The 21,917-nt window shown below is 38.9% G+C and overlaps 1 protein-coding gene across 9 annotated transcripts in view; it reads left to right on the top strand.

Annotated features, from left to right (window-relative positions):
• LOC117964274 (peripheral-type benzodiazepine receptor-associated protein 1) overlaps nucleotides 1-21,917 on the top strand; it is an 84,912-nt gene that overhangs the window by 37,536 nt on the left and 25,459 nt on the right. For all 9 annotated transcript variants that reach the window (XM_058998214.1, XM_058998213.1, XM_058998212.1 and 6 more), the window contains 8 exons: nucleotides 9,487-9,594; nucleotides 9,842-9,970; nucleotides 11,166-11,342; nucleotides 12,793-12,927; nucleotides 18,321-18,461; nucleotides 19,575-19,658; nucleotides 20,714-20,803; nucleotides 21,716-21,838. In XM_058998214.1, the coding sequence (XP_058854197.1) occupies nucleotides 9,487-9,594; nucleotides 9,842-9,970; nucleotides 11,166-11,342; nucleotides 12,793-12,927; nucleotides 18,321-18,461; nucleotides 19,575-19,658; nucleotides 20,714-20,803; nucleotides 21,716-21,838 (987 nt within the window). The remainder of the gene's footprint in view (nucleotides 1-9,486; nucleotides 9,595-9,841; nucleotides 9,971-11,165; nucleotides 11,343-12,792; nucleotides 12,928-18,320; nucleotides 18,462-19,574; nucleotides 19,659-20,713; nucleotides 20,804-21,715; nucleotides 21,839-21,917) is intronic.

Below are 21,917 nucleotides of genomic sequence, written 5' to 3'. Positions count from 1 at the left end.
GACTGGCCTCCTTTGGTGCATGCACAAGTATGTAATGTAGAAGCTTGTAAGTTTGAAATGTGTAATGGAGGTTTTACTAATTATTTTCCCCTGTAATGGGTTGGTTCTACTTTACTCTAAAACTGCAGTGACACTAGCTTCCTCCTCTGTGAAAATCTGCTTGCCACTACGTAATCCTGCAAGCCAAACTAGCAGACTTTTGTAATGTTGTAGGAGTTTATAAATGACTTATTGAAACTGTTATAAATAGAATGCACCTCAGATATACAGTACATAGCATTGCCTTTTTTCCCCATGTAGTGTTTTGTAATAGTAATAGAATTTTACAGGAAGGATACTCCATGGATGTTCAGAGTACTGTGTTGGGTTGTTAACAGCCATCCTCAGATCAAACTACATCAGCTTTGCAAGAGGTGTGGTTTGGAACTGTGTGATTTGCCCAGAAAAATTAAATAAAATATGTATCTGCAATGTTGAATGCAAAAAAGTTATTCAACGCTAAAACTCTCAACACTTGTTATGCAAAGAACGGATGTTATATAAGCCACTACATCTTTACTTTTTTTTTTTTTTTTTTTGCTAAATGAAAAACCTTTCTAGTTCATTGTATAAAATCTGTTCTCAAGGTGTTAGCAGTGATCTGTTGTAAAACATTCATTATTCAGAAATTGGGACTCTTATTATTTTAGATTAAATAAAAGCGTTCAATTCATTTAGTTATAATGAATGTGAGCAGTTGCACTGTGTATCACCTTTGCAAAACCCTCCTTCATTATTTCTGTAAGAGGAGCAAGGATTGACGGACTTTAAACACAGTAAAGAGAACACGCTTTAAATTCTACCGAGTCTGTGAGATTAAATTGGATAGCCTTTTTACATTTTAATTCATGTCTTTCTTTTATCCAGCCAATGTATCAACATCTAATTTGAGCTCAGCCCAGCATGATTTAAATGTCTCTTAAGAGTATTCAGCACATTTGTGCGCAAATATATATCTTGCTTAAGGTGATCTGAAAATCCTGCTTTATGCATATGGTTAAACAACCCAACAAAAAGCCTGATAACTGTCTGCTATTGCACATTTAGCAGTAATTAACATTCTGTAACTCGCATCGCACAAATTATGTTTTGGATAAGCTCATTGGCAATAATATTTCTGTTGAGAGTGTATTCACAAGAGGCTGTTTACTTCATGTGCATTACATATTACAGCCTTGTGATATTGCAGGTTTTTTCTTTTTCCTTCAGGCTTTTCAACTCACATCACAATGCATTCTGGTACATTATATGTGCAGTCTTATGGTAACCCTACTTAAATATAAAGAATAACACACAGTGTCATTTTGAGCAACAGTTGCCATTCTAATGTGTCTGTGCTGGTTCTAAAGTTTAATTGAGAGCTCAGAAAAAAGGCAAGTTGTTATCAGTCAGCTAAATGGGTATACCCAATCCAGCTTGTCACGTGGCTAATATCAATTTACAGCTGCATCTTTGAAGATACATCCACACTGAACAGTCAGCAGAACACAGGTTACCTTTTCTGGCTGCATGTCATTGATTTGATCATCTTTTGAATAGGTCTATATATTCAAACTCTTAACTCCTAAAAGTAAAGCCTGATTTCAATCCAACTTGGTGAAGCTTGAAAATCATTGAGGGCTACAGGCATGAGTCTTAATAGGATTCAATTAATACAATTAGTTAATGAATTGAAAGAATAATAATTGCTTTTTCTGATTTTTAGGTTTTAATTGATGGACTTAGATAAAGCATCCCAAAAAATCCTGGGTTTATGCACTAAACACAGGACAGAGGTCACTGCTTATTTTGCATGCATTGTGTACATGGAATCTTTGCTTGTCCCTTTGAAACTGCTGTTTATAATCTTTGCTTGTCCCTTTGAAACTACTGTTTATATTAAAAAGTGAAATCCCTAGTTAAATGTCCTCTGTATAAAATCTTCAGTATGCTTCACCACTCATCGCAGCTGAGTGTGTTCGACAGTCTCTGGAACTGTGTGTCGACTTTGTTTTGTGTCCCACTAAAAGTCAAATAACACAAAAAACGTTCCACTTAATGGGAACAGCCATCACTGGTTGCTGGGGTAACATTGCTCCCGGGGGGGGTGGGGGGGGGTGGGGGGTGGCGGAACAATGTGTGTCAATCGATTTTTCAGCACTGAACTAGCATGATTTATGAATCGATCAGCTTTTAAAAGTTGTTGTCTACTTGGATCTGACTAGTTGAATAATTAGCTGTTGTTACTTACTGTGACAAAAGTGGTTTTTGAATTCATAGCATCCCTATCAAGCAGTGGCTGAATTGCAGCAGAAAGGCCTGATCAGGTCCTCTTGATGTAGTGTCTAGTATTGAATCTTATGGCCCATCTGTATTAAAGTCACCATGGTTGCAAGTCAATAGAATGGGATGGGGTTACAAGCACTGACCAATTATCCCATTCAGTAACAGAAAAATGTAACTGTACACAGCAAAAATGTAATTGAAAGCAGCGAGCAATGCTGACCTACATTTCATTCATTTTTCATGCCTGATCTTGATATTCTCATGTAAGTTTAAAATAAAAAAAAACTAAAAATAATTATTACTTGTATGATTTAATGACAGCTGTAAAAAAGCATCCAGACCCCTGGTCCTTGTGAATCAAATGACAACAATAGCTGGAAAATAACAACAGTTTAATGTCACTTCTGTACTGAAAAGGCTTCAGCAATGTATTGGGTGTTTTAAACTGACAGGTAACCACAGTGCATTGCATCTCCAGTCACTTGACAGAAGTAGGCTTCTGGGGCCCTAGGCACAATACCTCTCTGGGGCTCTGTCATATTTTTTTCCAGTAGAGTGGTTATGTAGGGTTTATAAAATAGAAATGCATTCTGTAGTTTTGTTAATATTCAATATTATCACACGCTGTCCCAGAAAAACCTGTTTGCCACACTCTGTCTGTGAGCCTAATCGGAACAGCTGCTACTGCTTGCAAAAGTGGAAGGTTAAAAATTACATTTTCAAACTCTTATAAAAAGCATGCATGTACTGTCTTTTTTAAAACTGCCAGAACAAAACCAAAAGCGATAAATGCAAACTTGTTGGGTTTTTAAGATGAGGTAGCTTTCTTTAAGGTAACTAATTTTTTCCAAGCCCTTGGTGCTGACGTCTTATATTTTCTGAAAAATTGAAAGAAAGGGTTTAAACAAGATATTCAGTAGACCCTTGTAGCAAGGCTTTTGGCAGTCTGCCTTTGTCTGTTTAACATCTGTGCAGAGGTGGAGTACAGTACTTATTTAGATTTAAACCGTGCCTGAATAAACTATTTGTGGTCTGTTCAATTGATATAGTGACATATCTAAAAACATCCGTCTTTAAAGTATTTTAAAGAAATGGACTTCAAAGAGTTAACTAGTGGGGTTCTGAAAAATATAGCGTTACACATCCCCACGTGTTGCTACAACTGTTTAAATAACGTACCTGTCATTTTTCATTGTTAACATCCTGACAATTTTTTAACTTTAAAGTCTGTTCAAAGCTGTTTTCAAAATGGCCACTCTACTGCCCACGTTGTCAAACAGGTAACAGAGCAATAATGATGCATGATGTGGTACAGAACAGAAAAGCCAGAGCACTTATGTTGTGTGTTTTTTTTTCCCCCTGCATTGATTTAGAGGACAGATCTCAAACCCCAGTGCACTAGAGCAGACGTTTTGAAAAGAGCTTTGAACAGACTTTAAAGTTCTAAGTGTAAAAAGTTGTCAGTAACCATGAAAAGAAAATTGACAGGTACGTTATTTAAACAGTTGTAGCAACTTGTGGGGACGTGGAGCGCTATATTTTTCAGAACCCTGCTACGTGCTCTTTAACAAAGTCATCTGTAATAATGCAGCTCTCTTGTGTATTTTATATAAAAGTCAGTAAAAAGTTTGGTATTTAAACATTGACAGTATTTAGTTCCGCCACCGTTTAGATCAACTGAATTTTTGTAACCATGTATTTTCTGTTTTTAAATTGTTTAAGGAATGTGTGCAATGCTCGGTAATAACAGACATTTCTGTATAATGCTTCCCCAGAGCTGAATCATCACATTGATGTAAATTGCTGAGTTTGGTAGCATCCTGCCATTTTTATTTTTAGATTTCACAACACTGCATGTTGTTTCCCACCGCAAGGCATGCTTTTTCAGTCTTGTGGTCTACAGATTTCAGAAGTAATCGCCTTCTTTCCTAATCTACCGTGATCTCCTGGAGCAATGCTAAATGCAGCAGGCTGCTTTGGTAGATATGTCAAATGTGCTGTACGGAATGGATGGGAAATTGTGAAGCATACAATTGATTTAAAACAGTTTTGCACTAGGATATACATTACCATACGCTTGAAGTCTCTTGCCTCAAGGTTACCATTTTGATTCCAGCCAAGTGGGCCAGTGATTTAATACAGTGTCATCCGACACCCTTGTTAAATTAGTTCCAGTGATCTCCGTACAGTTTCTAGTCTCGTGTATGCAAAATAAATAAATCACAACCGCATAGCCATGGACAACCACTGTTGAAAGCCTCTTCTTGGAGTCCCAACTGGAAAAGTTAATTCAGGCAGAACATACTTGGATACATGTACCTAGCTTTTGTATTATTTATCAACCTCCCTTAGGTCTGTTATCTGTCCGCCTGCAGCCAAACACCTCATACCACCTCATACCACCAAGCTAATATTGCCATATTGCAGCAAAGTGACATTTGACATACGTATTCTTCTTGCATTTACTGTAGACTCAGTAATCCGAAGTGACATCCCCATTGATGTACGCTACAGGTATATTCTTTTTGTTCATCCATTTCATTAACATAAGCAAATCTGGAGCAGTGTGCAATTAAAAAAATCCTAAGAAGCTGCTGTTTTGGCCACCTGGTGACACTGTGTGCCATGTCAAAATCAATGGTAATGGGAAAGTGATCGTCATATTCAGACTTTTTTACACGTTCATAATGTATTGATGTAGTTTGTGTTCTGCCAGACCTAAGCAGATACATTAACTAGTTATTCTAGATGCAGCTGTTCTAATATTTCCATACACAGTTAGGGGTGAGCCTCCTCGCTGTTATTCTAGCTTTAAGATACAAAGCACATTTTCTGTCATGCTTTCACTGCTGGAATCCTTCCCGTTGGTGGTTTTGCAAATGAAGTAAATGAGATGAACGTGGTTACATAAATACTGATCACCAGGTATAGTGCTAAAACTGACAGTGCTACCTGCAGTAGTGCAGAAATAGAAAGGTGTTTTCTTTCTTTTTCTGCACCACACATGAGAGAGAGAGAGAGAGAGAAAACACATGTTTTAAGGCTTGTTGGAGATGGATTGCTTGAAGTGGGGATCCAGCCAACTATGAAATCATTTATGTATAAAACAAACTGTTGGGTGACCCTGATCTAGAACTCACTTTGATTTATCATGTTAAAGCATTTTAAGAATTTTCCCAGCAACTTTTTGTAGCCGTTTTAGTGACTTAAATGGATGCCGTTTGGCTTGATGATCTTTTCCACTTGTAAGCAAGCATGGGTGGATTTTCTTTTATATTATCTGACAGTCCTAGAATTAACTAAAGAAATAACTGGCCTAGTTAGAATACCTTTGTTGCATGGTTTGCTTCCTCAACTTGAACATATATATATATATATATATTTGGAATAAGTATGCAGAAACAGATTGCTGGTGATGACTATACCCTAAAATGAGCTTTTGTATTGTTTAGCATGCCCTTGTAAGGCTTACATCTGTCCACCATAACTGTGCAACCAAACGATCATTTTGTGGTTTGTGTCATAATTTAAAGCCCTTCTCTTTTTTTATATTAGAATTGTCTCAAAACAATGTATTATACAATTAAAGCTGAAGAAGTCTCCACAAGGACTGATTCTTAACCAGTACCAATGTATTAGTCTTATTATTTGCCATGTACTCAGTAGACGGAATAAGACCCATTTCATATGGGTTGCTACCCATCTTGGATAACAAAGGTATCATTCACTTCTGATTGTCACCAGGGATCCTCATGACCAGTCTGCTGCTCTCCAGAGTCTTTAATTTAATAGAAGAGGGCCTGTCATTCATGGAGATAACAACTTTTAAACAGAATTGTAACGATTCTGATTCTGTGATTTGAGGAGAAATCGACCCTGGGGGGATAACTGCATGGGTGCGTTATTGGTTTTTCGAGATTAAAAACTCCACAGTACAGCATAAAATAGATTTCTTATAAATTTAAGTTCGTGGAAATGTTGTGGAATTGAACTAAAAGAAGGTTGGGAATCTAGACCTGTGTTTTGTATTGCAGTGCAGGCCTTGAGTTTCAGTACTGTGGGATCTGTTGAGTGTGAATATTTTGTGCGATTAAAAAGAAGCCTATGGATGTAGACTTTAATAAGGTAGGTCACTCATAAACTTTTGTTTTGTGTCTGAAATAATAAATGTAAAGCAAGCAGCTGCACTTGCAGCTCCTGTAGTGTGCTGATTCTGTCAACACTAACTGAAGTGTGGAGCAAGATATCCTGCCACCCCAGAATTGTCAGGCGATTAATTTAGGAGCGCTGCCAGAATTATTTCCAAATGCCTATTTTTAGCTATACTTAAAAGGGAACAACCTGAATGTCCTCACTGACAAGTTGACTCAGGCTTTTAATATTATTTTAAAACTGGCATTAATAATACATTAATGGTGCAGTATATGCCTTTTTTTCAATCACAGCTGTACATTTCCATCTACACCACAAAACCAGCATGTAAATCTCAGTGTGATTTCATTTCAACCAATTTGATTTCTGTCTACTGCCAATGGAAACAAATGGGACTGATTTTCAAAGCAATTTAAGTGCGGTCCACAGCCAGAAGGAAGCATGGAATAAAAGCACTGTTGTGAATGAGATGCCCCCCTGGCCACTCTCCACCCCTAGACCCGTTTTATAATATGTAAAAGTACTGCATATCTAATTCACCCCTATGCACTTTGAACAGAGAAATCACTCGAAGAACACCCTGTGCATTGAAGTCATGGTTACTGGATCATCTATGGATAGTTATTGCATATTCATTGTATTATTATGGGATGTTTATTGCACAAGCCAGGTGTTTTCATCTCAGTTTTTATGTTTTGTTTAGTTTTTTGGCTGATATATTAACATGATGCATACTTTTCATTATTTGGTCATTCCTAATACTTGGTGGCTTAAAACTGATTGAACACAAGATTCCAGACTGTAATCTACATGCACCACATGTGTCATTCAGTTAAAATGTGTTATTATTACAGTAGAGAGTCAGTTATCCAAACTAATTGTGACTGATACTACTTTTCATAATAGATTTATATGGATATTCGAACAGGTATTAACAATTACTGTACTTTTAGTACTGTATGGAATAGAGTTCACATTCACAAGTACTTAGGGCACAAGTACTTAATGATGGTATATAGCTGGTAACCTGTTCTATCACATTAAGCATACAAAATGACAAAGCTTTACAAATCATTAAATTAATGCAATTCAGTAAAACGTTAACACCTACAGTTAAGGTAATGAAATACAGTAATTAAACGTACCATATACCAAACTCTGAATATCATCAAAGAATACAATTCAGTACAACTTGGACACATCACTGAACTTTAGGAATCATTAAACTTCAAAAATGCAGTAAAAAGGAAAAAAGCAGATGGGAAGAAAAATGACAATTTTACTATGAGATTCAACATCCTTTTATACCAGCTCCACGGTCTGCTGATATCCTTTGATAAATATTTATATTGGTGTGCACTGAAGGGGGTGCTGGCCCTGTGGAGAGATATCATGTTAATCCCACTCCTAAAGAAAAGCAACCCAGAAGCATTCCCGCTCGTGGCACTGAGGGATCGCTTTCTCTGGCGTGCCTCACTCATCAGACAGATCAAGTATGCTTACATGGCGCTCAGATCCATAATTCATTTTTTTAAATATAAATAATATATAATGTTATGCTCGGTGTGAAAGCTCAGTTTTGCTTTTGAACTCTGTAACCAGGACTTTGGCAGCTAAAACATTTAAACTGCGTCTTTCCCCAGGGGTGGAAACCTGTAAAATGTAGCTGAGTTTGGCAATTACATGTTTCTATAATCTGATAATGTTTTTAAGTGTGTTGAATTGGCCTTGAGGCAGGGGCGGTATTTTGTTTCCAGTATTATGACCTTTTTGTTAACGGATAAGCATTTTAAGGCCATTATATATATATATATATGTGTGTGTTTTTTCATTTTAAAAAGCAAAACTGCTGTGTAGCAAAAGGAGCAAAAAGGTAATGTAGGTACACAAAAAATGTGAATAATTGTTTCGGGCTACAAGTATTTCAGCTGTAGTGTAAATCGTGAAAATCTAACTGGCCAAACATGCTTATGAAGGATTAATAAACAAATATGTAAACCACCTAATAAAGTGTAATGTGTTACATTTGCAGCGCTGTATAGTGATCAACATTGGTTTCTGTCTTTTTTAAAAGCTTTATTTTTACTTGCTTCCTTTATGCGTATTGCTCCTCAAGAACGACTACAGAATAAAGCATCCTTAATAGCTCCACAGTATCCTTATGAATAAGTATTTCAGGAAATCACTTTATTGTTTGCTGTCAGTCCTGGTTTTACCGAGGGATTGTTTTTCCTGTTGCACAAAGAAGCTTTTTTTAAAGATATGGTGAATTGAGTTGCAATTCAAAGTGATCAAAACAAACATTTTGAACTGCATTAAAAAAAAAAAAAAAAAAAATACAAGGAATTTTAGTATTGTTTTCTTTAAGGATAGGGTAATTCGAGAACGAATCAGAGCTAGGAGCACAAAAGGGCTAATGTGAAGAGAGAAGGCTGCAGGTCTCTACCATTCTTCCACAGCAGGAAGTAGCAGGAGTGTGCTGTGCTTGCAGAGTGGGACAATGAAATGTGGATCTGTCTGAATCTGATTCTTGGCATTCAGATATTGCCTCAGGAATGCTATCTGAAGAGCACTGAACTGGAGAAAAAAAAACACCTAGAGAATTCAACTGGCAGTGAACTCTGAAATTGAGCTGTTACAAAACATGCTGTATTGTGTTATATTATATGTGCTGTATTGTGGTTGGCGCAGTTGTTATGATGTGTATACCAGGAGAAATGAATGAATATATAAGTGTGTTCACTGATCTTTCATGCCTCCTTTTGAATTGAATTGAAATGGATCTGAAACCTCCCATGGGTGTCCATCATAAAATCAAATCCTTAGAATTTTATCTTGGATACGGTTGGGGGAAAGTCTATTATACTGTGTCATATACAGCGAATACTGTCTTTGAATAGGCCAGATTCACAAAGCATTTAGTCCCTATAGGAAAAACCTAAATTTAATAAACAGATCAGTACAAAACAACATACTCCTTAGTATTTTTAATGGTGCAAACCTCTCATTGTTGTGTTTTGTGTGTTTCAGAATGGCACAGACTATGGGTATTTGGTGAGGCAGAATTCAGAGTTGCTGCGAGCCCTGGATGAGTTGGAAAGGACCTGTGCATCTCTGCGACAGGAAAATGTGTTATTGGTGAGGAATGGGAGGCTCCACTCCTAGCTTAATAACCGTAGTTTTTTTATATTGCCCTTTTCATAACAATTTTAAACTCTGATTTATTTAAAGTTTTATGAAACCTGTTTTTGGTTCTTCTGCATATGATTTTTTTATTGTTTCAATTATGTGACTAGAGACCATTATAACAGACAGATGTCCATTTGTTTGCCAGGTAGTCTTGACCACACAGAGTCTTTTCTATTTTCAATTTTCTTCAATTCAGCGCAAAAGCAGCTCCCCTGAAACAGAAGAGAAGGTGAAGAGGCTGAAACGGAAGAATGCCGAGCTGGCCGTCATCGCCAAGCGCCTAGAGGAGAGGGCTCGGAAACTGCAAGAGGCCAACCTCAAAGTGGTGAGCTCCACACTGTCAGCACACTGGCTCTCATCTCGTTGTATTACAAAGTTTCTTTAGCGCTCCGTTTTAACCATTAGGTCCATTCTACGGAAAATGTGTAATATTGTTTAAAATATTTATGCAATGATGGGATATATCCTTGTAAACAGAAGTCAGATTATCAGTTTGAATTTGATATTCATCTAGCCCTGAATTTGTTAAAAAGCGCTTCCCTAAACCCTGAGTTTTTTTTAGTGAGAATATCTTCAAACAGGTTTATGCACCAGTTACTTCCATACTTGCTTACTTCCACCAATTGTTTTTTTCATCTTTATTCCCCGCCCCGCCCTTCCCCCTAACAGCTGAAACCTGAATTTAGCACCAGTGGTAATCACTGGTGGCCTGGCATTATCAGGCTTCCTGTAAAAGCAATCTGTGAAAGCCCTCATTAGGGCGTGAAAGCACTCAATCAGTGTAGATTGATGATCAAGGTTAATATGTTGCAGTGCTTGGTATCCGAAACAGAAGCCCCTGACGGGAGGGGGTGAGGGGGGCCAGAGGAAGCCTGTTGGGGGGGGGGGGGGGTGAATAGATAATTTGGTCTGATTGCTGCAGCTGCTAGCAACGAGAGATATAAATAGCATGAGCTAAGGCTTCTAAGTGGAGCAACAGTAAGACGGACACACCCATGGTGGGGAATTGTGTTGGCATCGGGGCTTATTGAGTGATCCTAATGAGGTGTAATAATACAGTTGCTGTACAATCATGTGGCATTCATACAAACAATTGATCAAATGTTTGTTCCCTTTTTGTCAGGGGAAAAAAAAAATACAAAATACATACTCAACTCATTCCTTAATGTTTGTATTCTAGATTTTTAAAAAAAAACAATTCTTCCTTTGAGGGGGGCAACTTTTAGTGGAAGAGAAGGTAATTTTGTCACATTGTGTTCACAGTGAAGTCATCACTAACCCTAGGCAGATGGTCAATGCAATCCATTAAAACACGCCTGTGCCACAATCAGTTTAGCCCTTTAGCTGACAAACATTTCTGCAAATGTCTAGGAGACTGCTGACAACAGCAATATACTCATGGGCTTCTGTACTTGGGAATAGTTTTATACAAATGAAATAATGATAATGAACAGGTGCTTTTCAGCAAGCCGTCCTTAAATAAACTGTGACGAGTGTGATGGTCTCTTTGTTTGTTGCAGGCGAACACACCGGTGCCACTGAAGGGATCGAGTGCAGAGCAGTACAAGAAGGCATTTGCCAGGCAGCGTGCCCACGACCTGGCAGAGCAAGCAGAGACCCTCCTTGCCAAGGATAAGGAGATCGAAGCACTGCGCGTGGAGTGCAGGGAGCTCCAGTCTCGCTTCGGGAAAGGAAAGGTAGCTACGAGGCTCCCCCTTACACACACACCGTTACTAACCATCATAAATTATTAACAACATAAGAAAAGTTTGGGAACGAGAAAAGGCCATTCGACCCCTCAAGGCTCATCTCCTTGTTGGCACGCCTTTCTCCCTACTAGGGGTGAGATGTGATATCCCTACCAATGTCGTTTATTTCAGGGTGTGTATACACTGATGAAGGCAGGAAGCCAAATGTGTGACTACTGGACTAAGATATTTCATTAAGTTCTATTCAAAGGTGTGTTGGTACATTACCAGCACTGACTTAAGTGAGGTCTCCATGACCACCCAGCTCTTTGCCTGTATCAGTGTCTATTAATAACAATGCTGGTTTGGTGATATGGATTACACTACTGCCCAAGTTCAGACCACCACCCTCGTTTCTCTTGTTTTGAGACCAGGCCTCCAGAGGTGTAAGGCTGTATGTCAGTGTTGTAACTGAAGCACTGTGAATGGTCAAGGGATTTAACATCTCCTACTGAGAGAGTCATGTTGATAAGGGATTATACCAACTGCATTCCACTGCTGTAGAGATGTCCTGTTACCAGGGGGACCCCATAGCTAATGGTTTTTACTTAACCAGCTTGTTTTATTTGTGCACGTGGAAACCTCAAATCTTAAAGCGCGACATAGATTTCCAGCTTATTGCACAGGGTTTTGGGGGGGGGGGGTGGGGGGGGTAAAAGTTGTCTGGCTTGTTTCTATATATATAGGAGTCTTAATTTTACATTCATTTAACAATGTGTGGCCTAGATCTCACTAGGGCTGATAAATGAAGGTGCATGGAAGCTTCACTTTACTGCTGCACAATGTATCTGCTTATCCAAGCACTCCCCCTGCTGGAAAAGTAAATAAATACAAAAAAAACTCAATCTACAGGAAATACCCACAGACAGCATCATGGGCAATATTGTTTACTTTTAAATATTGTTTCTTATCAGGTATCCCCCCCCCCCCCCACTTCATGACAGTCTTGCCACCCCCCCTTTCATGAAAGTCTGGATCCGCCCCTGAGCATCCAATTATTTGCACCATGGGTTAAAAAATGTACTGCATATATTAGATAGCTATGGGATAAACTAAACTATAACCACTGTTTAAGTCTGCAGCTGGAAAATGACAAGGCATTCTTAATGCTTCTTACTTGTAAACGACAAGGGCAAATTCTTGAACATCATCACTGGCAGACTTGGAAATAAACAGCTTCTGATCTATATATTTTTTTCTTCTCCCCGTCGAGGTCACTGCAGCGTTCCATGTGGTACCCCTAGCCAAGATCTGACACTTGCTGTGGCCTGGATCCGAACCAACAGTAGTGCCTTTTATTGGATAAGCCAAGAAAAAATGCATTGAGTGTGTTTGCACATGGTTTGAGCGTTGCACCCCCTGCGTGGTTTGTTTGATGTTCCTGTTCTGTTGTGTGCAGGGCGCACCAGGGCAGTCGGGTGGGGGTGATTTTGAGCGGCTGCTGCGGGAGTCTCAGAAGGAGGTGTTGCGGTTGCAGAGACAGTTGGCCTTATCGTCGACAAGAGAGCCAGAGGTGGTGAACAGCCAGGGAAAGGTAAGGGAGGCTAACTTCAATGCTGTCTGTGTAACCAGACACTGGGTTGCATTCATAAAACATGAACATAACCTGGGCTTTAATTAAAGACTATGCTAGCCTAGCATAAATAATTGAATAGTTTCACTGTCTTTGTACTGAAAATATGTACAATTTGACATATATAAATATTAGTATATTACATTATTTTACTTGTCCACTGTTTCAAGTGGAGTTGTTCCACTAGAGCGATTTGCATGGAGTTCTCATTTATGCAGTGATTGTCTAAATAGTGGTAGGTCTAAATACAGCCACCATAAAACTCTTAAACCTTTTTATAGCACAGATCATGTGCAAAATTTTACTACTCTGATGATCATGCTAAAATCTCTGACAGTAGCTGAAAGGGATAATACATTGAGTGGAAAAACAGTGATGCAAGGGACTCGAGGAGAAATGCATTTTCATCATGGATTCAAGATGAGCTCTTTATTGTATGCTTGCTAATCCTTTCCCAAAACATGATGTGGAGAATAAGCAGGCACCCCGTTTTTATACGTTAATAAAGAGTCTTGAACATTCATTATCTCTTTATTTTTTAAAAACATTTAGTGGGGGGGGCTCCCGAGTGGCGCATCCAGTAAAGGCGCTCCGCGCAGGATGTACCCTATAGCCTGGAGATCGCAGGTTCGAATCCAGGCTATGTCACAGCTGACCGTGACCGGGAGTTCCTAGGGGGCGGCGCAGAATTGGCTGAGCACTGCCCGGGTAGGGAGGGCTTAGGTCAGCAGGGGAATCCATGGCTCACCGCGCATCAGCGACCCCTGTGGCCGATAGGGCGCCTGTGGCTCTGCAGCAGAGCCGCCAGATCTGTGTTGTCCTCCGGCACTATAGGTCTGGTGGCATTGCTGTGGATCTGCAGTGCGAAAAATGACGGCTTGGCAGGAGCACGTTTCGGAGGACGCGTGTTCCAGCCTCCGTTTCCCGAGTCGGCGCGGGGGTTGTGAGCGGTGAGCCGGGGATACAGATAATAATTGGGCATGCTAAATTGGGGTGAAAATCGGGGTAAAATAATTGGCGACGACTAAATTAAAAAAAAAAAAACATTTAGTGGAAAACTACTAACGCTACTTTGTATTTATTGATTGATTGATTGATTGATTGATTGATTGATTGATTGATTGATTGATTAAGCAAGCATAATGCATACATTCCAGTAAACTCCATTGATGTGTAAGGTGCAACCTGTCTGAGATGAAAGAACACTGTTGTGAAAAAAAGGATTATAAGGACAGTACTTTTATCTCGGGGAAACTGGTACAGCATATACAGTAGTCAGCAGTTTGCTGGGTCATATCCTTTTATTACAGTCATCCTGTTTCCTAGAACCCCCCCCCCTTCACTCCAGTGAAAAATATTCATGAGAAGATTTGATCCAAATTGCTAGCAGTGATGATGATACCTGGTAAGACGTAATATGGATTTAGGGTTATACCACTCTTCATTGTGGGAAAAAAAGGAGCATGGCTGGTATTTGAAATGCTTTCTTTGTGTGAAAGCAAATAAGCATGGTCAGTGTCTTATATATAGAACCAATATAATTATTGTATTACTTTTTTCCCCCCTTTTTTGACCTATTTAATTTACTAAGGGAAAATATCCTGTAGATGTTAAACCCCTTTGCCTGAAAAGTGGTACAGTCTGGTAAATCCTCTCCCTGTTGCCGTGGCAGCAATGAGAAGGTTCTGGCCGGTAGGTAAGACATAGCCAGCAAACCAAGACTTTTCCAGCTTCCATGGTTTGGATAAAGCAAATAAATGCAAGGTAGGTCATAATGTCTTTTCCAGGGTCCATTTAAGAATAGATGGGAACGATCTGTGCAAATGCTTATTAGTGTGAAATGAAATCCAGTAGGGGGTAATGGGAATGTACAAGATGCAATAGAATTATTATTATTTTATTTTTTTTAAAACACCTGTGTGACTAAGTCAATAGTAAATGGAACATGTAAAAAATAGATTTAATCTCCTTGTGTTTTTTTTCTTGCTATTCATGAGCTCCTGCAGATGACTCTCTGCAGAGTTCTGATTAACTTGTTTAGTAGCCAAACCCTAGTTAATGAACGTCTAGAAATTGTGTTTTTATTTATTTATTTATTTTTATGAATTCAGCGTGTGAACAGAATACAGGTTTCAATTCTCACCTGTATCAATTTGTATTGTTTTAAGGATGGGTCAGTGAGGGGTAATAATATCTTTCTGTGTACAGTTCACAAAGCAAATAGGTGTTGGTCTTGTAATAGTATAGAATGGGTTCAGTAACAGAAATGATACAGCACCTGCAAGCAGAGACTCAGGGCGTTTCCCTTATGTGTATCAAACATGCACCAGGTATGTGTACAAGTTTATAAAATGTAGCCAGTGATGGTGCAAATATATGCACAAAACACAACAAGGCATACTTCCATTCAAGTAAATCCGTGATCTTACAGAATTAATGATGCCCCTGTGGGTGTTTGCTGTTTTGAATGCAAATGGGATCCAGTATTTGTATGTTGTGGAGCATTTTAGAGTAAGTTGTGTTTGTGTGTATTTCAGGTTATTGTTGTGCTGAGGGTGTCAAATCCGTCTTGATAACTTTATGAAAGAAGATATAATCCAGTGAAAAGGTGCAAGCGGGATTGAAAAGAAGAATAGAAAAACAAAACTAACGAAATGCATTGTGCCGTGCGCGTGCCAGGAAGCTGGTCCAGCACTTCCTGCTGGATTCTGGGATGCACTGGGACAGGTCATCCCGGGACAGAGACGCAGCATCTGCATTTCAGCAGGAGAGCAGACCCTATTTAAAGTTTAGGGGAGGGGGTTCTTTGTTTCATCTTGTTTAAGAAAATGTTCCCTTTTAACATTTTAGAATTTTTGTGAATCTAAACATATTGAAATGACAATCAAGTCGGGTAAAATGAAAGACCTAACTAACTGGGTATAATATACAACAACATTCAATTGCAGATGTTTATCCAAAATAATATTTAGTCATGATTGCTAGAGAAAACTACCCATATATCAGGAGGCTGTGTGATCCAGTGGTTAAACAAAAGGGCTTGTAACCAGGAGGTCCCCGGTTCAAATCCCACCACAGCCACTGACTCATTGTGTGACCCTGAGCAAGTCACTTAACCTCCTTGTGCTCCGTCTTTCGGGTGAGACGTAAGTGTAAGTGACTCTGCAGCTGATGCATAGTTCACACACCCTAGTCTCTGTAAGTCGCCTTGGATAAAGGAGTCTGCTAAATAAACTAATAATAATATCAGCCACTGTTATTTTTACTATAGTAGGATGTTCTATATGACACGTTCAAGCTCTGTTATAGTTAGGAAGCAAAACAGATGGAGTATGAAACAAATTTGATTGTTTTTTGTCTTTCTATATAAATAGATAGCACTGTATTTCTGAAAGTTTAAAAAAGACAAAAACTTATGTGAACTTTGTGAATTCAAATTTGACCTGCACATTTTAAAATCACAATACCATGTAGGGCATGCTTAGGGAGTCATAGTCATGTGCGTCATTTACGAAGATGTAATACCTGGTTTATCATCAATCCAATCAAACCAATGAGAAAAAGACATAGGTTCACCGTGTTCTCGTTTGTACTGTGTTGGCTGTCATTACAGTGTTTGACTCAGCATTTCTCCTTTGTACGGTTAAGTGATTTATCCTGTTACTGGGACGAGAGAGAGAGAGAGCGAGAGAGAGAGAGAGAGAGAGAGAGAGATCAAAAGGCGGTATTAGTGCAGCCCTCATGAAAGCATTAGAGGACACATGCAGGGCTGTTGTGTTTGTCTGTTACGCCTGGCTGTGAAATTCCCTCTTTCACATTTCTTAAGAGTTTGATCTGCTCCAGAGCAGTAGCAGCAGGTTGGCAGGTGAAGCCTGTTCTGAACCTGGGAATTAAATGGGGGAAATCCTGTTTGAACTTTTTTGTATTGAAAATACGAAATTAAATATATATTTATGCAAATATAAGAAACTGGAACAGTATGTGTCCTAGTGATGTTGGACCCTGTTTCCCACTGTGAGGCTTGCTGCATATTAAAACTGCTTGCCCTTATTTGGAAGAAGGCTGATTTATCTTCCAAAATATTTAATGAACAAAGGGGGTTCTCTTCTCATCTTGTATTTGGTACTGATAACCTGTGATGCAGTTTGCTTAGAATACAACCATTCATTTAAAGAAACTTTATTTGCTAGAGACCTAATATTGATTAAAGCTAGGCGCAAGTTAGCACAATCAGCTGAAAAGGGTTGAACAGTGTTGATGGGAATGTTTATATGAGTGGTAAAGCAGACCCCAAGAGGTTCCCTGCCTTCCAGAGAGTGTCAGGGGTAGTTTGATTCATGAACAAGCTAGTCGAGGTCTCATTATCCCCTCCCTCTCCACTACAAGTTTAAATTATTAACTAGATGGTTTTCAATATGTTATGCAAATGTATTAGCCCCCAGCTTATTTAGCTGCAGGCTGCCTTTTAAAAAGAATCCAGATTTTCCCCAAAAACAGTGCCAGTTGTTTACGAAGTCAAGACCTTCTTGCTTGCACCAGCCAGCTAACGACTTGTTTTATTGCTCTTACTCAGCTAAAAGTCATTCTCATCTCCTTTGCCAATGACTGGTAGTGAACCTGACAGACATTTTCCATTGTAGCTTTTTCAGTTTCCTTGTCAGAATTTTTTTTTTTTTTTTTTATCTCTAATGTAATTTATACCAACATGCACAAAAACCACAGGGTCACGTTTTATAGGAAAAGCAGCTGCTAAGAGACAAAAAAAATAAAAATAAAACAGATTGATGATTCTTTTTGTTTTACTCTGCTTTTCAAATTAATTTTGTTAATTAATTGCAAGCTATAGTGTGATTTTTTTTTTTTTTTAATACACAAGTATGCCATCTGTGCTTTTTTTTAAATGCCACCTACTCATAATGGCCTGGGACACCATTGCAGAATTGTGCTGTGTTCTGGGTTTCTACATTTACCTTCGCAGCACAACGTCTGTAATGGATATTGGTATCTAAGTGACAATATTGTCAGTTGCAGGGTTAAATCAGCTACCTTATCACTTGCATCATTATTTGCCCTGGTGCATGCTTAATATAGTTTTAATGATAAAATCTGCTTTTGCATTCTCGCTATCTCATTTTTAAGATGTATTATTTATGAGCGATGTTTTCATGTGCAACAGCTGCCACTGTTATGATTGCAATCTCGAATGTCTCCGATAAGGTGATTCATCTGTTTACTGTTTTTCTTTGTACAGGTTGTAAAATGTGTCTGCAAATTCTATGTATATTTAAACACACACATTAAACGGATCAATGAAATTTAACGCTTGCATCTCCCCCCCTTTTTTTTTATTCCAGGCCAAAACTGAGAATGCATTAGTTCATGAAGAACCTCAGACAGGCAGGTTCGAAAAGACCAATGGTTGTGAGAAGCATAAACCGAGTTTAACTCCTGAACACCCTGCTTTAGAACAGGAGGACCAGCGACTTCAGCAACTGGTGAGCGAGTCTCATAGCTCCTTAAACAACAAGTTCTGTGTTCGTTCATACTGAAGTAAGGAGTTTCTTGCTCTGCATAGTACCTGGTTTCTCGCACAGTTGCAGGTGAACGCATACATATGCAAGGAGATTATATAGATTGGATATAAAAGTAGTATGACCTCCAAGCATTAGGACATGAAAGAGCTTTGATCTGCAGTGTACAGTGCATCATGCAACAGCGCTGAAGAACCACCCTGCAAGTCCTGTTGTAAACGTTTGAGCTTTAGTGCGTATGTGCATGGTGCAGTTTACTCTGTTTTGTTGCAATCGAGGTAGAGCGTAACAGATTCCTGTCTGTGCTGTTATTTGATTAGACTAGTTCTCAGGATACCTCAACACAACTACACTCTAGAAGGAAAGGTTTGAGCAATACCAGAAATAACCGGTCAGATAATTTTTCAGACTTTATAAATAAAATAGTACACAAATAAACAAGTTTTTGGCAGTTTATTTAAAAACAAATTGAAAAGTTTGCTCTTTTGAAATTCAGCGATGCAATACCAAGGCAATTGCTCTGAAACCCTGTCGACCCGACACCGCTGTGTATGTGTCAGTAGGATGAGTTCAGAGCCTGCCAGGATGGAAGCTGAGCAGTTGGCTTTTTAATAATTAATTTTCCCTTTGCGGTCACAAAGCTGTGTGAAAGTCTGCAGCTCTTTATACCACGTAGACTGGCCAGGATTAAGCTGATGCTGAGGTGGAATTAGCCAGTGCCATACAGCACTTCTCTTATGTTCCTGTAATACTTGATTATTTTCTATTCTGGTAACCTGGTTCAAATAAGCAGATTCCCCTGGTCAGTGACCTATATGAAATGCATTTAGAATAATTAAAATAAGCACATTTTATAATATCCTTTCGTGTCTGATTCTAGGAACAAATTGTGTGGGATTATCATAGTCAGATTTACAGTTATAAAGGAACTGACACAGATGTTAATTTTATTTTGAGTGTGTGTGCAAAAAAAAGACATTATTCAAGTATTACATTTAAATAATCCTACAAGACATTTTCATTGATAATTGCAATGATCTATCGCAACTAATCTGGAACTTTGTGGTTTATCCAAAGGAAACAGAGCTTTGCAAAAAAAGAAAAGAATGTGAAAGTCTTGAGCACGAAGTACGGAAAAGACAGAAAAGATGTCAGGATTTGGTAAGAAAGTTTCCAGCTCTTCCCCACATTCCCTATTTTACTTTGTCATTCCCAAACACAGGAATACAGTGCAAAAATGTTACTCTATTTAAATTTTACATTCGGCTCTTATTTTATCACTGTATTTTGTTCTATGGTTTTCAGCAGAAAGTTGTTGATTTGAAGACTTGGTTATCTGGCTATATGTCAGGGAGTGTAATCTACTGTAATGCAGTCTGTGCATCAAGGATCATAAATAAAGATTGTAAGACTACATAAAATGATCTACAGGATTGTTTTGGTAGATGCTTGGCCAGTTGTGCGCCGCCCCCTGAGAACCCCCGGTCACGGTCGGCAATGACATAGCGTGGGTTCGAACCTGCGATCTCCAGGCTATAGGGCGCATCCTACACTCCTCGCGGAGCGTCTTTACTGGATGCGCCACTCGGGAGCCCCAAACACATCCTTTCTTATTGACAAGACATTATGGAAAGAGTCCTTCTTGCTAGTTTATAGCATCTATCTTCACTAAATAATCTGATAGGGGATGCCTCTCTCTCTCTCTGACTCTGTATCCATTCTGAGATCAAATCCCATTTTAATTGGCTTACGTTTCACTGAATTGATTATAATGAACTCACCATCTCAGGCGAAATACCCGGATACGTGTCCTTCTGTTCAAGGCATTTACTGTCCCGTTGGTAAAGCTTACCCTCGGTGAAAGGGATATAGAGGAGGCACTCCACATACACTGCCTGACCGCTTTATTGAGACCAGTCTACCCAATTGGATTTGACAGTTGGTGATCCTCTGCATGCCTCTCTGAACCGATTACATTAAATGTTAATGGACTGAATGGATCAACTTCCAGCACTTTCTGATCACAGCCTTGACAGGACATGGCACAGGACACACGGTGGCCCAACACTACATTTAGGTACAGGTCCTAATAAAGTGGCCAGTTTGACATTTATGTAGAGAAATGCTTATCCACAAAAATATTACTGCTCCATTCTCAATGGTGTGCTGGCTGTGATTCTTTTTATTTATTTATTTATTTTTCTTCTGTCTGTTAGGAGAGCGAGCTGAACGATGTTCGAGGTAGAAATGCACGACTAAAAGAGGAAACCGGACATCTAATCCAGAAGGCAGAGCTACTAGACCAGGTATTTCTTCATGGTCTCTCTTCGCGGTCTGTGTTTCTTTCTGGTCATACACAGCAGTAAAAAAAGCTGTAGTGTTCCACAGTTATTTATATTAAAATATAGATGCTTGGTGTCTGTTTACAGGGTTAGAAACTCCCACTAGTCCTGCACCCAGTCCTGGATTTAAGTATATTACTTAAATGATTATGATGAGCCAGGAGATTGAGCAGTCAGCCATGCTATTTGCATCAGGCTACAAAATGGCTTGCAACTGAAGTGTGTATTAGATTTTTATAGACAGTATCAGTTACTCCGTATCCAGACAGGGAAGTGCAGTGGAAAAATATGTGCATTGCAGTGTTACGTGTTGAACAATGACCTCCTTAACTATTTTATAACAAAAAGGATTCTGGATTAAATAAAAATTAATAAACTAAAGTGCATATGGCAAGCTCTTTAGCATCCCATAAACAGTAGCTGTGGTTTTAGGCATACAAAAAAAGATAATGCAGTTCAACTGTCTGTTTTCATAGTGCAGATCCAGATATTGGCTTACTATTGCCTAATTCCTAGATTTTTGCTCTTGGTTTATATATCGATTCAACAGCTGTGTAGAAATCTCTTGTGACAGTGAGTGCAGTGAGTGGACATAATTACCTGCCATAAAACTGTCAACAGGACAGCACTGATAAGGCATTTAAATTGTTTTGGGCCGATATTAGAAACCTGGGGGTGGTAAACTGCCGTAAAGTCTTCCAAATGTCCAATACAGTCGTCACTTTTCAGACTCTTCCTGATAAAACGTCAGTAATTTGTGCAGTAATTGGATATATAAGCATCTAATAACCGAGCACTTTCAAAGCCTGGCAGATATGCTGAACCAAAATGTTTCTCTTTTTTTTTTTTTTTTTTTTGGTTTCTCTTGTTGTCCAGGTCCAGTCTGAGAACGATGAGCTGAGGGATAATCTCTCTGCAGTAACTGCCCAACGCAATTCAGCTCTAGAGGAGAACCAGAGACTCCAAGCCAAACTGGATAACCTAGAGCAGGTCCTAAAGGTAAGCAATCCAGACATAAAACTGAACCATTTTAGTATGTAATTGGTGAGGTTTCTGTTTATAGATAGTGTCCTGGTAA

Source organism: Acipenser ruthenus, chromosome 24 (assembly GCF_902713425.1).
Source record: "Acipenser ruthenus chromosome 24, fAciRut3.2 maternal haplotype, whole genome shotgun sequence".
In the NCBI taxonomy this organism is placed as follows: Eukaryota; Metazoa; Chordata; class Actinopteri; order Acipenseriformes; family Acipenseridae; genus Acipenser; species Acipenser ruthenus.
This window is presented reverse-complemented; position numbering and strand designations above follow the sequence as displayed.